This window comes from Vicia villosa, linkage group LG6, assembly GCF_029867415.1.
Source record: "Vicia villosa cultivar HV-30 ecotype Madison, WI linkage group LG6, Vvil1.0, whole genome shotgun sequence".
Taxonomy (NCBI): Eukaryota; Viridiplantae; Streptophyta; class Magnoliopsida; order Fabales; family Fabaceae; genus Vicia; species Vicia villosa.
In genome coordinates this window covers 150,585,602-150,599,474 of record NC_081185.1, presented here as the reverse complement: position 1 = coordinate 150,599,474, position 13,873 = coordinate 150,585,602, and the positions used below count along the sequence as shown (strand labels likewise).

The 13,873-nt window shown below is 36.1% G+C and overlaps 1 protein-coding gene across 1 annotated transcript; it reads left to right on the top strand.

Annotated features, from left to right (window-relative positions):
- Positions 1–10,559: 10,559 nt before the first annotated feature.
- LOC131614987 (uncharacterized) lies at positions 10,560–12,250 on the top strand. The gene is made up of 4 exons (XM_058886511.1): positions 10,560–10,765; positions 11,275–11,416; positions 11,508–11,738; positions 12,143–12,250. The coding sequence occupies exons 1-4, from the start codon at positions 10,560–10,562 to the stop codon at positions 12,248–12,250; spliced, it is 687 nt and encodes a 228-aa protein (XP_058742494.1).
- The last annotated feature ends 1,623 nt before the right edge of the window (positions 12,251–13,873 follow it).

Here is a 13,873-nt window from a genome sequence, read left to right as displayed (position 1 = left end):
AATAATAAGGAAGAATCATTTGGTGGGTGGTGTTTTTGGTATACATGACTCCTATATAATACATGATAATGATATAGAATCAATTGTGTGTGAGTTGTGACTTATCTAATATTAAAAAAATATATTTAAACTTAAACTTCATAATTTTTTTATTAGTGTGCTTATATTTCTTTAATCAAAATTTGCAAGACTTAAAGTTTATAAATTAAAACTATTAAGCTCAAATTTAATTATTGATCATAAGTAGGGATGTCAATTGCAGTTGTTAACGGGATCACGTGAAAATTATTTGTTCATCAGAGGAATAATCGAGCGTGGAGAAGTCCAAGTGCTGAAGGTTTCGACTGAGGACAATGCTGCTGATATGATCACAAAGACATTGCCAAGTTGCAAGTTTTTCCACTGTATGCAGTTGATAAAGCTGCATGAAGAAAGCTAGTTTGTTCCCTTGACGTTGTAGAGTTAGATCCAAGGTGGAGATTTGTGAGATATTGGATTAAACTCTAGTATGGTCGAAGGGTAGCTTCTTGGTTCGACAGAATTAAGCATGAAGTCGAAGGTTGCTCACATGCTTGTGTCGAAGATGCTAGGGTTGTTAGCATGTTAAATTAGGTTTTAGTGTTTAAACCCTAATTTGTTAAGTTAGCTTGTTTATTAAGTTGACTTGTGTAATGGGCCTTGTGGAAAAAGCCCATTAGTTAGTATGTTAGGTTTTATTATAAATAGCATACTAGTCTCACATTATTGCTAAGCTGCAAATCCTAATTTAGGGTGAGAGAGGTTATTTATTTTCTTGTAAACTTGTAATCTTGTTTTTTAAGAGAAAGTAAAAGAATAGCAGTTATAACCAATTCTTGTGTTCTTCTTCTTCCTTGTTCTTTATTCTTCTGTTTGATTATACTTTGTTCTTGATATTGAATTCACAACAAATTGGTGTGGTGAGCGTGGAGAAGATGCCTTCAACAAAGTATGAGATTGAAAAGTTCACCGGAGTGAATGATTTCGGTCTGTGGCGCTTGAAGATGAAAGCCTACTGGTTCAGTAGGTTTGCTTGGAAGCGTTGAAGGGAGAGGCAGCCATGAATGCAGAATTGACGGCAGCGGAGAAGACGGATATGATCGAGAAAGCACACAGCGCAATTTTGTTGAGTCTTGAAGATAAGGTTCTCCGGCAGGTATCAAAGGAGACGACGGCATCAGGGTTATGGGTGAAACTTGAAAGTTTGTATATGACCAAATCGCTGGTAAATCGACTCTACTTGAAGCAAATTTTGTATTCATTCAAGATGCTTGAAGACAAAGTGTTGGCTGAGCAGTTGGATATGTTCAACAAGCTGATTCTTGATCTTGAAAATATTGATGTGAAGATCGATGATGAAGATCAAGCGCTGTTACTATTGTGTGCTTTGCCTCGATCACATGCTCACTCCAAAGAAACTCTCCTGTATGGAAGGGAGTCCCTGACGTTTGAAGAAGTTCAATCACCCTTGTATTCTAAGGACTTGAATGAACGAAAGGAGCATAAACCTTCGACTGTTGGTGAAGGTTTGGCCGTTAAAGGAAAATTCTTGCGAAGGGATGGTAAGTTCGACAAGAAAAAGGGCAAAAGCCAGTCGAAGTCTTACAATGGCGAAGCATCTAGTATTCGATGCTATCATTGTAAGAAGGAGGGTCACACGAGAAGGGTGTGCCCTGAACGCCTGAAAGATCATGGAGGTAAGGATAATGGTAATGCAGCCATTGTTTAAGATGATTTCGAATCATCTGATGTTCTTGTGGTTTTAAGCAGTGACTCGAGATGAGAGTGGATAATGGATTCAGGTTGCATTTGGCACATGACTCCAAGCAAAGACTTGTTCGAGGAATTATGTGATCAAGATGGTGGATCAGTATAGCTGGGAAACAACAAGGCTTGAAAAATTGCAGGTGTTGGATCTGTGAGATTCAAGCTCCATGATGAGTCAATAAGGTTGTTGACTGAAGTCAGGTATGTTCCTGATTTGAAGAGAAATCTACTTTCTCTTGGTGAATTCGACAAGAAAGGATATGTTTTCCAAGGAGAGAAAATTATCCTAAGAGTCATGAAGGGGTCGAAGGAAGTCTTTAGAGGCGTGAAGAAACAAGGCTTGTATACCCTTGAGGCTGAAGTTGTAAGTGGTTCGACAAATGTTGCATCGGCGAAACCTTTGTCGAAGACAGAAATCTGGCACATGAGATTGGGCCATGTCAGTGAAAGGGGTCTGTTCGAATTAGGGAAACAAAATCTGCTTGGTGGAGACAAAGTCGAAAAGCTGAAGTTTTGTGAACCCTGTATACTTGGAAAATCTTGCAGAATGAAGTTCAACAAAGGCAAACAAAGAACACATGGATCCCTTGATTACATCCATGCTGATCTTTGGGGGCCTACAAGGTGTCCATCACATTCAGGATCAAGGTATTTTCTATCCATAGTTGATGACTATTCCAGAAATTTATGGGTATTCATCCAGAAGACTAAGGATGAAACTTTTGAGAATTTAAAAAGTTGGAAGACTCTGGTAGAAAATCAGACTGACAGGAAGGTCAAGAGGATGAGAATCGATAATGGCCTTGAATTTTGCAATGAAGTGTTCGACAGCTTCTGTGCTGACTCTGGTATTGTAAGGCACAGAACTACTGCAGGTACTCCACAGCAAAATGGTTTGGCTGAAAGGTTTATTCGAACTATTTTGGAGAGAGTCAGATGCAAGTTGACTAGTGCGGGGTTAAAGAAGGTGTTTTGGGCTGAGGCTGTTTCGACAACAACATATCTGATAAACAGATGTCCTTCGACAGCGTTAGATATGAAGACACCTGAAGAAGTTTGGTCGGGACATCCACCAGATCTCGACAAACTGAGAGTATTTGGCTGCGTAGCCTATGCTCACATTAGGCAAGACAAGGTCGAACCTAGAGCTCTGAAATGCATGTTCATGGGATACCCTGAAGGAGTCAAAGCTTATAGGCTATGGTGCCTAGAGCCAGGTCACAGGAGGTGTATCATAAGTCGAGATGTAGTTTTCAATGAAGCAGAGATGACCTTCAAAAAAACTGATGATGATGGTCGAAGTGCAGAAGAGCTGGAACAGGTAGAGATTCCTGTTGAGGTGGAGTAAACTTATGCTAAATTGCATATCCCTGATGAAGTAGAAGAAGTAGAAGATGTTGAGAAAGTTCAGGAAACTGTCGATGACTACCTATTGTCAAGAGATAGGTCAAGAAGAGTCATCGAGCCACCTCAAAGACTTGGGTATGCAGATCTTATAGCTTATGCATTAATCTCTGCCAGTGAGGTTCTTGATGATGAACCTATAGATTATAAGGAAGTTATGAAGATTCGAAATAAGACTAAATGGCTGAAGGACATGGATGATGAGATGAAATCTCTTTATTATAATCATACTTAGGAACTGATCAAGAAACCTGTTGGGGCAAGGTTAGTCAGCTGTAAATGGATTTTCAAAGTTAAGGAAGGAATTGAAGGAGTGACGTCGAAAAGATACAAGGCAAGGTTAGTTGCAAGGGGTTTCACTCAGAAAGAAGGTGTCGACTTCAATGATGTGTTTTTTCCTGTTGTGAAGCATAGGTCCATTCGAATGTTGCTTGCCATGGTGGCACAGTTCGACCTTGAACTGGAACAGATTTATGTGAAGACTGCATTCTTGTATGGTGATCTAGATGAAACAATCCTGATGAGGCAGCCTGAAGGGTATGTCGAAAAGGGGAAGGAAGTTTATGTGTGCAAGCTAAAGAGATCTTTATATGGACTGAAACAATCTCCTCGACAGTGGAATAGGAGATTCAACAAGTTCATGGCACGCATAAGTTTCATTAGAAGTCTGTTCGACCACTGTGTTTACTTCAGATTTTGACCTGGTAATTCATTTGTTATTCTGTTGCTTTATGTGGATGATATTCTCATAGCAAGCAACAATGTCGAAGATGTGATGAGAGTGAAGGCTGAACTCAATAAGGAGTTCAATATGAAGGATTTGGGAGCTGCTTCCAGGATTCTTGGAATTGACATTCGAAGAGATAAAAAGAAGTCGAAGTTATGCTTATCTCAAGAGGCATATCTATGAAAGATTCTCGAAAAGATTGGTATGTCGAATTCGAAGCCAGTTATGACTCCGACAAACCCTCAATTCAAGCTGAGTATTGATCAGTGTCCCAGTACTGATGTCGAAAGAGCCTATATGAATAGCATCCCATATGCTAATATAATTGGTTCTTTGATGTATGTTATGGTCTGTACTATACCCGACATAGCATATGCATTAAGTCTTGTAAGCAGGTACATGGCAAATCCTGGAAAGGCTCACTGGCAAGCATTGAAGTGGATTTTAAGGTACATAAATGGGTCTCTGAACAGAGTCCTAATTTATGGTGGAGCCTTGGGTGAAGATAGTAAAGCAGCAATTGAAGGATATGTCGACTCTGATTATGCAGGTTGTATGGATTCTAGAAAATCATTTTCTGGATATGTTTTCACTATGTTTGGCACTGCAATTAGTTGGAAAGCAACACTTCAGAAGGTTGTTGCTCTATCAACCACTGAAGCGGAGTATATTGCCCTAACTGAAGCTGTGAAAGAAGCATTGTGGCTTGAAGGTTTTGCAAAGGAGCTGAAACTTCACGGTCGAGGTATCATTGTTAAATGTGATAGTCAAAGTGCAATACACCTGTCGAAGAATTCAGCCTATCATGAGCGAACTAAGCACATTGATGTGAGGCTGCATTTCGTCAGAGGAATAATTGAGCGTGGAGAAGTCCAAGTGCTGAAGGTTTCGACTGAGGACAATGCTGCTGATATGATCACAAAGACATTGTCAAGTTGCAAGTTTTTCCACTGTATTCAGTTGATAAAGCTGCATGAAGAAAGCTAGTTTGTTCCCTTGACGTTGTAGAGTTAGATCCAAGGTGGAGATTTGTGAGATATTGGATCGAACTCTAGTATGGTCGAAGGGTAGCTTCTTGGTTCGACAGAATTAAGCATGAAGTCGAAGGTTGTTCACATGCTTGTGTCGAAGATGCTAGGGTTGTTAGCATGTTAAATTAGGTTTTAGTGTTTAAACTCTAATTTGTTAAGTTAGCTTGTTTATCATGTTGGCTTGTGTAATGGGCCTTGTGGAAAAAGCCCATTAGTTAGTATGTTAGGTTTTATTATAAATAGCATATTAGTCTCTCATCATTGCTAAGCTACAAATCCTAATTTAGGGTGAGAGAGGTTATTTATTATTCTTGTAAACTTGTAATCTTGTTTTCTAAGAGAAAGTAAAAGAATAGCAGTTATAACCAATTCTTGTGTTCTTCTTCCTTGTTCTTTATTCTTCCCTTGCATTATACTTTGTTCTTGGTATTGAATTCACAACATGTTTGTTGCAGGCTTCTCAAATTCTTCGCGTAATTACATTTTATTCTACACAACTTCCTGGTCCAAACTACCACTATCGTGAGGTATGATGGGTTGATATATGCAGTTGTAGTCCGTAATATTGCATGAGGTATTGCGATATAAATTCTGATTCTACTATTCTTGGTAAAACTAAGTTGAAGCTCTCACTGCAAGAAGATTCAAAATACTGAGACTTTTTGAGCATTGCTGAAGGTACTTTTTTCTGTTTGATATGTGACTTTGTTTTAAGGTATTGAACTTACTTCAAGTCTTATAAATTATGATTATTGTATTGAATACATTGTAAACAGCGTTGCAGCTCATGGCAACACATACTATGGCCATTATCGGTCCGCAGACGTCTACGACTGCTCATATCAATTCTCATATAGAAAATGAGCTACATGTTCCTCTGCTATCGTTTTCAGCCATAGATCCTACTATATCCTTTGCTGATTATTGAATTGTGTTTTCTTTAGTGGCCCTAATACATGTTATCTACAGGCCAGAAGATATTGAAACATGGATGTATTTGTTAAACTTTATTTCGTTTTTTGTATTATCTAGATTTATGCTTCAATAAGCTTCTTTGGCTTATAGATTTCCAAAGCTTCTCTCTTTTTTCTATCAGAAAACTTTCTTGCAGGAAAAGCCTAATCAGACTGACAACCAATTTTCACTTTCACTAGGGAAGGAGGTGAGTTGTGTTAACCTTTAAATTGAATTTTGTTGAAAGGGATAAAACGTATGAGTGTTTTCTTTATGTTAGATAGAGAAGAACATTTAGGGATGTTATGATCTATTGATAAATCTGTTTCATATATGTTGTTCAGGATGAATTTCTCATTGCCGAAGCTGCATTCCAAGAGTTTTGGCTGAGGGATCTAAAGGACTCGGTTCCCTAGGGAAACATGCAGCCATTTATAGAGGAAGTTGTTCTGCAAGGTATCTAAATGGGATTTCGACATTGAAAAACTCCACGTGCATAAGAAGTCTCGAACGTGATGCTTGCTTCTTTGGTTAAAGTCCATGCACGAATAAACAGAATGTGAACTTGCAGGATATCTCGCTGTATACACGCATGGCGGGTTTGAACATTAAGCTTACTTTCTCTGTGATGAATGACATAAGAAAATATTCTCTACTCTTTTTGGAATTCCTCAAGGTTTGATTGAACGACAAGAGGAAACTGCATTCGAGGTAAACACGAAAGATGTTTTACATATATCTTTTTCAAGATCATTTTTTGTTGATTGGTTTATTACAGTTGCAATTTATCTATCTCTAAAATGTGTATGGCGTGGATGTAACTACATTGTAACAATGTGTATTATATGATCAGTATTTTGGGTTGGCTCTCCTCATGAGCTTGAGTGATAAAAACGGACGATGGTATTACAATTACAGTTACAATGTTGTTGCAGAGATCTTTTAAACATGTTTATATTGTAGTTATAATTGTAGTTGCTGACTGTAACAATGTGTATAATATCTTATTAGTTTTTCGGATTAAGCTCTCTGTCATACCCCAAAATTTGCCCACCATGTTTCAAGGTATTTTGACCCAAGCAATCTCCTCAGACATTTATGATCATCAGATGCTCAAGGCTACACAAGAATTGGGCATGCTCATCCTTCTCCTAAACAAGGGGTCCCCAACTAGGGTTTGTTTCTCCTCAGGGAAAAGAGATTTCTGACACCTCAAGTGGGCCTCATGGCCTCTCATATGCCTCAAAGAATCCTCATGCCAAGTTTCAAACCCTGATTCCAAAGATTGCTCAATCAATTGCTCAGATAATCAACGGTCGACCAGTTTGACCTAAAAGTCAACTGTGGTGAAAGTACAGTCAAAATTCCTGATTTTTGGTCAACATCCTCATGTTGAAGTATCATTCATCATTTGATCAAGGATTGACCTTGATTCATCAAGGAAAGTTCAGAAATCAACAAAACCTAAAGTTTCTAAATTAAGGTTTTTTGACCTAAAGTCAACTGAACTTTGACCAGCCATAACTTTGTCTCTCACAGGCCAAGCCTAAAAATGCTTCATTTGGGAGATATGAACCAAACATTACAGGTCCTTATAGAAGTTCGCAAAAAGCTGTTTTTTGTCAGGAGCCATATCATCAACGTAAAATCCTCAAATGGAAAAAAGGTTCCAAAGTGGCTTGTATAGGATATCTTAAGGTTTCCAAAAAGTCCTAGAACTTCTCCATATCTTAAAAATTGAGGGAGATATGCCTTGTCAAAGTTGGACAAATTTGAGTGAAAAATGTGAAAAAAATATGGTCCAAATTGAGTTTTCTTGCAAATGGGCCCAATCTAACTTGTTCCTCAAGTCATTAAGGTGACCCAATCTGATTGTCACGTTTTATTTGTGATTATTTGATTTTTATATGAATTTTTTATTCATTAAAATCAATTTAATCAAGTAATTAAAAGGAAAATACAAAGAAATTTGATTTGCTTTGATTCTAATCAAATATAATCATCCAAATATCCAATATTAAGTGCAAATTTCGTGACAATTGGTTTTGGAAAGATTGAGAGGAGATTGGATCAAGATTGGCCAATTTTAGAAGCTTTCACAAATCAAATTTTCCAAGAATTCTAAACTTTGATTCATCAAGATTCATTCCAATTTTGTTGACCTAAACTCTTCTCCTATAAATATATAACATAGCCAAACCCTGAGGGACGATTTTCTACAGTCAAGACCTCACCTTCAAGCTCCAAAAAATTCAAGAATAAGTCAAGATCGAATTTGGAATTTGAGGGGGATTCAAGGTGTTTTGAAGGTTCCAATACATTCCTTGGACAATTCTGAAGCTGACCAGACCATTCTCATCAAGTAACATGTCCAGAATCGCGCGCAATTCGCCACGGTTTGCACCTTTCTATTCAAGCTCGATTTCAGTAATTCATGCATTATCAATAAAAATCCATTGCATATTTGTGTTTAGTACTGTGTTGTGATCGATTCTGGAGATTTATTTGTATTTATATGCTGCTATGGACGATATTCCATTGTTAGGGTTTGTTAGTTTCAATTAGGGCTTTTTGATTCAGGACAAATTAAGCCACAAAACAGGTACCATTGCATTCGTATGAATGAGACGAATTGATTCATGGCATCGCGCCAAATTTTTAGTGCATTTTGCTCGTATTCGTTGAGAATAGGTCTTGTAGGTACGAAGCTTTTACAGCTCTCTGCAAAAGAGCGCTGTAAAAGATGCCAAGAAGTTTTTAGTGAAGAAGATGAAGTGCTGACGTGCTCTGATTGGCCAGAACGCGCGCGGTTTTTTTTTAAACCTGAGAAGATCAGGTGCGTGCCAGTCCATGTGGTTGAAGTGGTCCCCTCGCTCCAGGCTGTCCAATCCCACTTATATTTGATCCAACGCACTCAAGGTTGGGAGTCCACCAAGGTCCTTCAGCGCCACACCACATCTGATCATAAGCTAAGTTTTCCATTTTTTTATTTTAATTACATAAATCCCTTTTATTCTTTTTCTTTTTTTTCTTATATTATAATTTCTTTTTTCTTATTTATTTATTTAAACAAATTAGTGTTTATATAATATTTTATAATTTTTTATCGAAAATCCGATTTTTTTCATATTTCCATTAATAATTGTTTTTTTTTAAGAATTCAATTTAAATTTTCAAATATATTTTTAATCAATTAAATAAATAGGATTAATCCAATAATTATTTAATTGGTTAAATTTAATTGAACCTTCGTTTTTATCCTTTAAATGGTCATTTTAAATATTAAATTTTATTTTGTTAACCCTAATTTATCCCGATAAATTAGGGTTGACGATCTTTAAATGCACTAACCATTTCTCTTCTTCGTGCGTAATTTTCAGGGTTAACCAGGATCGATGAAAGCTCAAACCTTGTGGTAACCCTAAAATTACTATTATTTAATTGTTGTTCTTTCTTGCCTTTATTTTTCTTATCAATGGGTTTTTGGCCATGTAATCCCTCGCCCGAGACCTTGTAATAGTTAGATTTTGTATTATTTGTTTAACTGCGTGGTTAGTAATTTAGGGCGTGAAAACCTTGAATTAAATTTAGAATAATTAATTACAAGATAATATTTCTGAATCAACCACGTGATTGTGCACCCACACACCTTTAATGGTAACCCCTCTTGATGCCTTGTTGCCTGTTGCCTTATGAATTTAAAAATAGTCAAGTCCCTCAGATACGGGGATGCCTCAGAGAATGTTGCCCTCAGTTCATTATCATCACTGAAAGATCATAAGTCCCTTCGATGTTGCCTTCGGTTATATGATCTTGTCCCTCGAGGTTGCCTACGATATGATGATGATAGTCCCTTTCGATTGCTGAGGTATCCTCATTGGTTGCCTAAAACGACTATTTTATCCTTCCCTTAGACTACCTGCCCTCTTTATGGCAGGGTTAGTCTTATGGCGAACGATAACCTCGATGACCCTTTACATCCAATAAAATGACTTCCTACCCTCCTATGGTATGGATAGCCCTGAAAAGCTAAAAGAACCTTTTTTATGATTTTAGGGTAACTACCTCTTAATTGCTTGCTCTGGTTTAAATTCAATTTTATCCTTTTTCAAAAACCTTCAAAAAGGCTACGCTTATTTACAAGCTAAAGTCCTTATTCAAAACATTTTTATATTCACTGCAAACATTTTCAAACATTTCAAAGTGAGCTAAGCAATTAAGAGCCCATGGATAACCATGGATACAAAGGGTGATTTAAACCTTCTCTTTGTATAACTTACCCCCCGAACTCAAACTCTTTCAAAAAAGGTTTTTTTCTGTTCTTTTAGCCTTTCTTTAAATTGGATAAAATAAAAGTGGGTGGCGACTCTTGCTTACCGCGACATTTCTTTAAAGTCAGTTCTCCCACCGAGTTACACTCTCATTATCAAATTAAGTCATAACAGCGGCTGAAAACCTTGATGTTGAAGCTAGAACTACAATTGCTAGCAGCAGTTTAGAACAATGTGTGTAATATCTAATTAGTGAATCAAATCAATAAAAATTTGAATTTTTTTCTGAAGGTTTTTGGAAGAAACAACATGGGTAGCAAGGCACCAAGTTAGTATGACCAATGGGGAAACGGAGGGCTTGGCAGCGACGAGTACGGGGATGATGTGATGGTGAAGAAGAATAATAAGAGCAATGGAAGTGGCAAGATGGTAGACGCAAAGGCTATGGCGCCGGTTAGTATGGGCAAAGCCAAAACTATTGCAATTCTCGGTGCTGACAAAGAAAAGTCAGCTGCTATGGTAGGTGCTCAGAAAGTGAAGAGTGGAACCTCTGCTGGATTCAAATGGATCAAGAATCTGTGTAAGAAAAAGAAGTAAGAACAAAAAAAAACTCACTCATTTCCTTGGACTTTTGGACAGTTTCATATCATGTCTTTGTTAAATACACCATTGGTGCTCAACTATAGTGATTGATTATAATGATTTGGTTTTTAATTTGGAGTACAGAAGTTCATAATAGCTTTGTTTTCTATATTTCTGGATTTATAATCATAGATAAATTTTACATTTTTACTTTTATGTCATTTCTGCCACAATGTTCAAATTTTAGGGGGAATTACAAGTGATGCTTGATCTGATAAACTGATTAATTTGGATTGAATCAATCTATAAAATGCGTTGGGATGGTTTTTTATGCATTCTAATCTAAACTGAATTTTATAGGGTTCATATCTCTTCCAGTACTGTGTAATTTATCTAATTTGTGTTCTCTTTGTAACCTTTCTTGGCAGGGAATTAGAGCAGGGACCAAGAAACAGAGGTATGAGAAAATTAGTGAAAAAAGGTTTTTACATCAATTTAAGTAAGTTAAATTTTTATGCAGTTGTTTTAGTGCTTATATCATCCACTCCTTCATAACCTATACTAAGAATTTACGCTCACAGGCCTTGTGTCAAGGTTATCCAACAGAAATTGCTTCATACTTCCATCACTGCCGCTCATTAAGGATTGATGATAAGCCAGATGTGCGTACCAGACCATGTATTGTTGTCATCTTAAGCTATATTTTTATGTGGCCTAACAATTCTCCCTTTATATGATTTTGATCGTTTTTAGGATATTGGAGGACGTGATATCCAAAAACAGGAAATTTGCGAGGCTGTAAAGTTACCTCTCACACATCACAATTTATACAAGCAAATTGGTATTGATACTCCTCGAGGTGTTTTACTATGCGGCCCCCTTGGAACTAGTAAAATAATGCTTGCCAAAGCTGATGCTAATCATACCACTGCCGCCTTTATCAGGGTTATGGGCTCTGAGTTTGTGCAGAAGTATCTTGGTGAGGTATGAATTTGTCATTTGTGGTTGAAGTGATGGTGACAATGTTGTACTTAGCTGTCCCTGTTTGCTTTTGAAGATTATGTGTTTCAGCTTCTTAATTTTCAATATTACTGTGTTTTTGTATGTATTTTTTTTCAAAAAGGTTTATCATTGATAAATATTTTATTAGGATTACTTAAAAGAAAATTTGTATTAAATAAAATTAGAATATATAGTTTTTTTGTACAAGGGATAAGAAATAAATTGAAGTTGTCTGATTTTCTACATTTCTAAAAAGTATGAAAATGATGTTATCTCTTTTTGAAGAGTACATGCCATATCTCTTTTTGTAGAACATGTATTTCGATTCAGTGGAGGATCAAAGTTTTTCGATTGCCTCAAAGTGTTGTGTTATGCTTTGTAATCAGATATTGCAGCTGCAATTTAACTACATAAAGGAGTATCAAATGTTAGGGGGAAAGTACATTAAGTTGCTTCAGAATGTTGATACTGCACAAACTTGTGAGATAGCATAATATTGTTTCCAAACAATGTATTTTATCAGCATTCATGGTGAAGCAGAATAAAGGTTTTAAAGACTGATTGTGTGAATACCAAAGTAACTTACAAACCAAACATGCTCTAACGAAAGCATAGGCAAACATAAGAAGTGCTTTCAAACTTTCTTTAGTATTCATTTTCCATCTTTTCTTATAGGGGTGTTTGGACAAAATAGGTAGGCTTCTATCTTGGAGAATTATTAACTCTTAATGATAGTTAATACAATTATGAAATAATTTGCTGTGCATAAATCTCATTTTCAACTGACTTGACATAATAAAAGATGATTCCAACTTTGTACTAGAAAAAAGAGAAGATTATTGAAACTTATTCTTTTTATTGTGTTGTAAATATGTGATATCAATCTAGAATTGGAATTTAATTACTAGCTTTATCTTTCCAGTGGTTCTAAATATGTTGCTTTAAAAAAGTCGTTTAAAATACATTTGAAGTTATTTGATGAAAAAGTTATACTTTCATGACCTTTTCATGACCTATGTACACGGTGGATATAAATAACTTTTGTATGTTATGGTTCATCAACATATTTTAAATTTGTATTCTCTCATAAAATAATTGTCTTATTTGTGAAAAACCAAAAACAGAATTTCGGGTACCCGTGCGAACAAACGGGTAACTTACTAATAACGTGCGAACGCATGGGTAACTTACCATTAACGTGCAAACGTACGGGTAACAGTCCAGTAACGTGCAAACGTACGGGTAATAGTCCAGTAACGTGCAAACGCACGGGTTTCACACCAGTAATGCGTGAACGCAACATACTAGTAACGTGTGCACGCATGGGTATCACATCAGTAACGTACGAATGCACGGGTAACATACCAGTAACGTGTGAACGCATGGGTGATAAATTACTTTTTTTTTATATTCTTTTAGATCTTTCTCTTTTTGGATTTTTATGTCAAATTATTTTTCTGTTGATACTCAACTAATGAAAAATTTTGGATATTTATTTGTCTAATTTATGTTTTATATGTCGGATATTAATTGTTTTTGAAACGCCGTATTTTTTATGTAATTATATCAATGTCTTTGAAGGAAAAAGTTTTATTTTTACTTTTCCACTTTAAAACATATATGTTTTTTTATTTTACATTAAATACTTCTCGATTTTAAATTAAATACAAACTCTTTCTGATATACTCGGTCCAACCCAAACCAGTACATGTGCGGAGGCACGGGTATCCTACTAGTTATGTTTCAAAAAATATGGATTATACCGATTTTTTTAAAAAAAACCGGTATAATTGCATAAATTGAATACCAACAATTTTAAAAATTTAGTAAAAACGCATATATTTTGTGAAAATTTTGGTATTTTAAGAAAATATATGGTAAAAACTCATAAGTTGAAAAAAAAATACTAGTATTTTCCATCAAATCTATGAGTAAACACGTTTTCTTTTAAATCTAAAATATATTAATTTTTAATGATTAGGAGTATTATGATCAATTGGGGGGGGTGGGGTTGCCTATAGATTCTTCCTAACTATGAAAAAATCCCGCATCGCAAGTTTTCGAGTAAAGGCGTTTAATGGAAATTGGACCTAAGACATGGACATTTTTCAGACTTG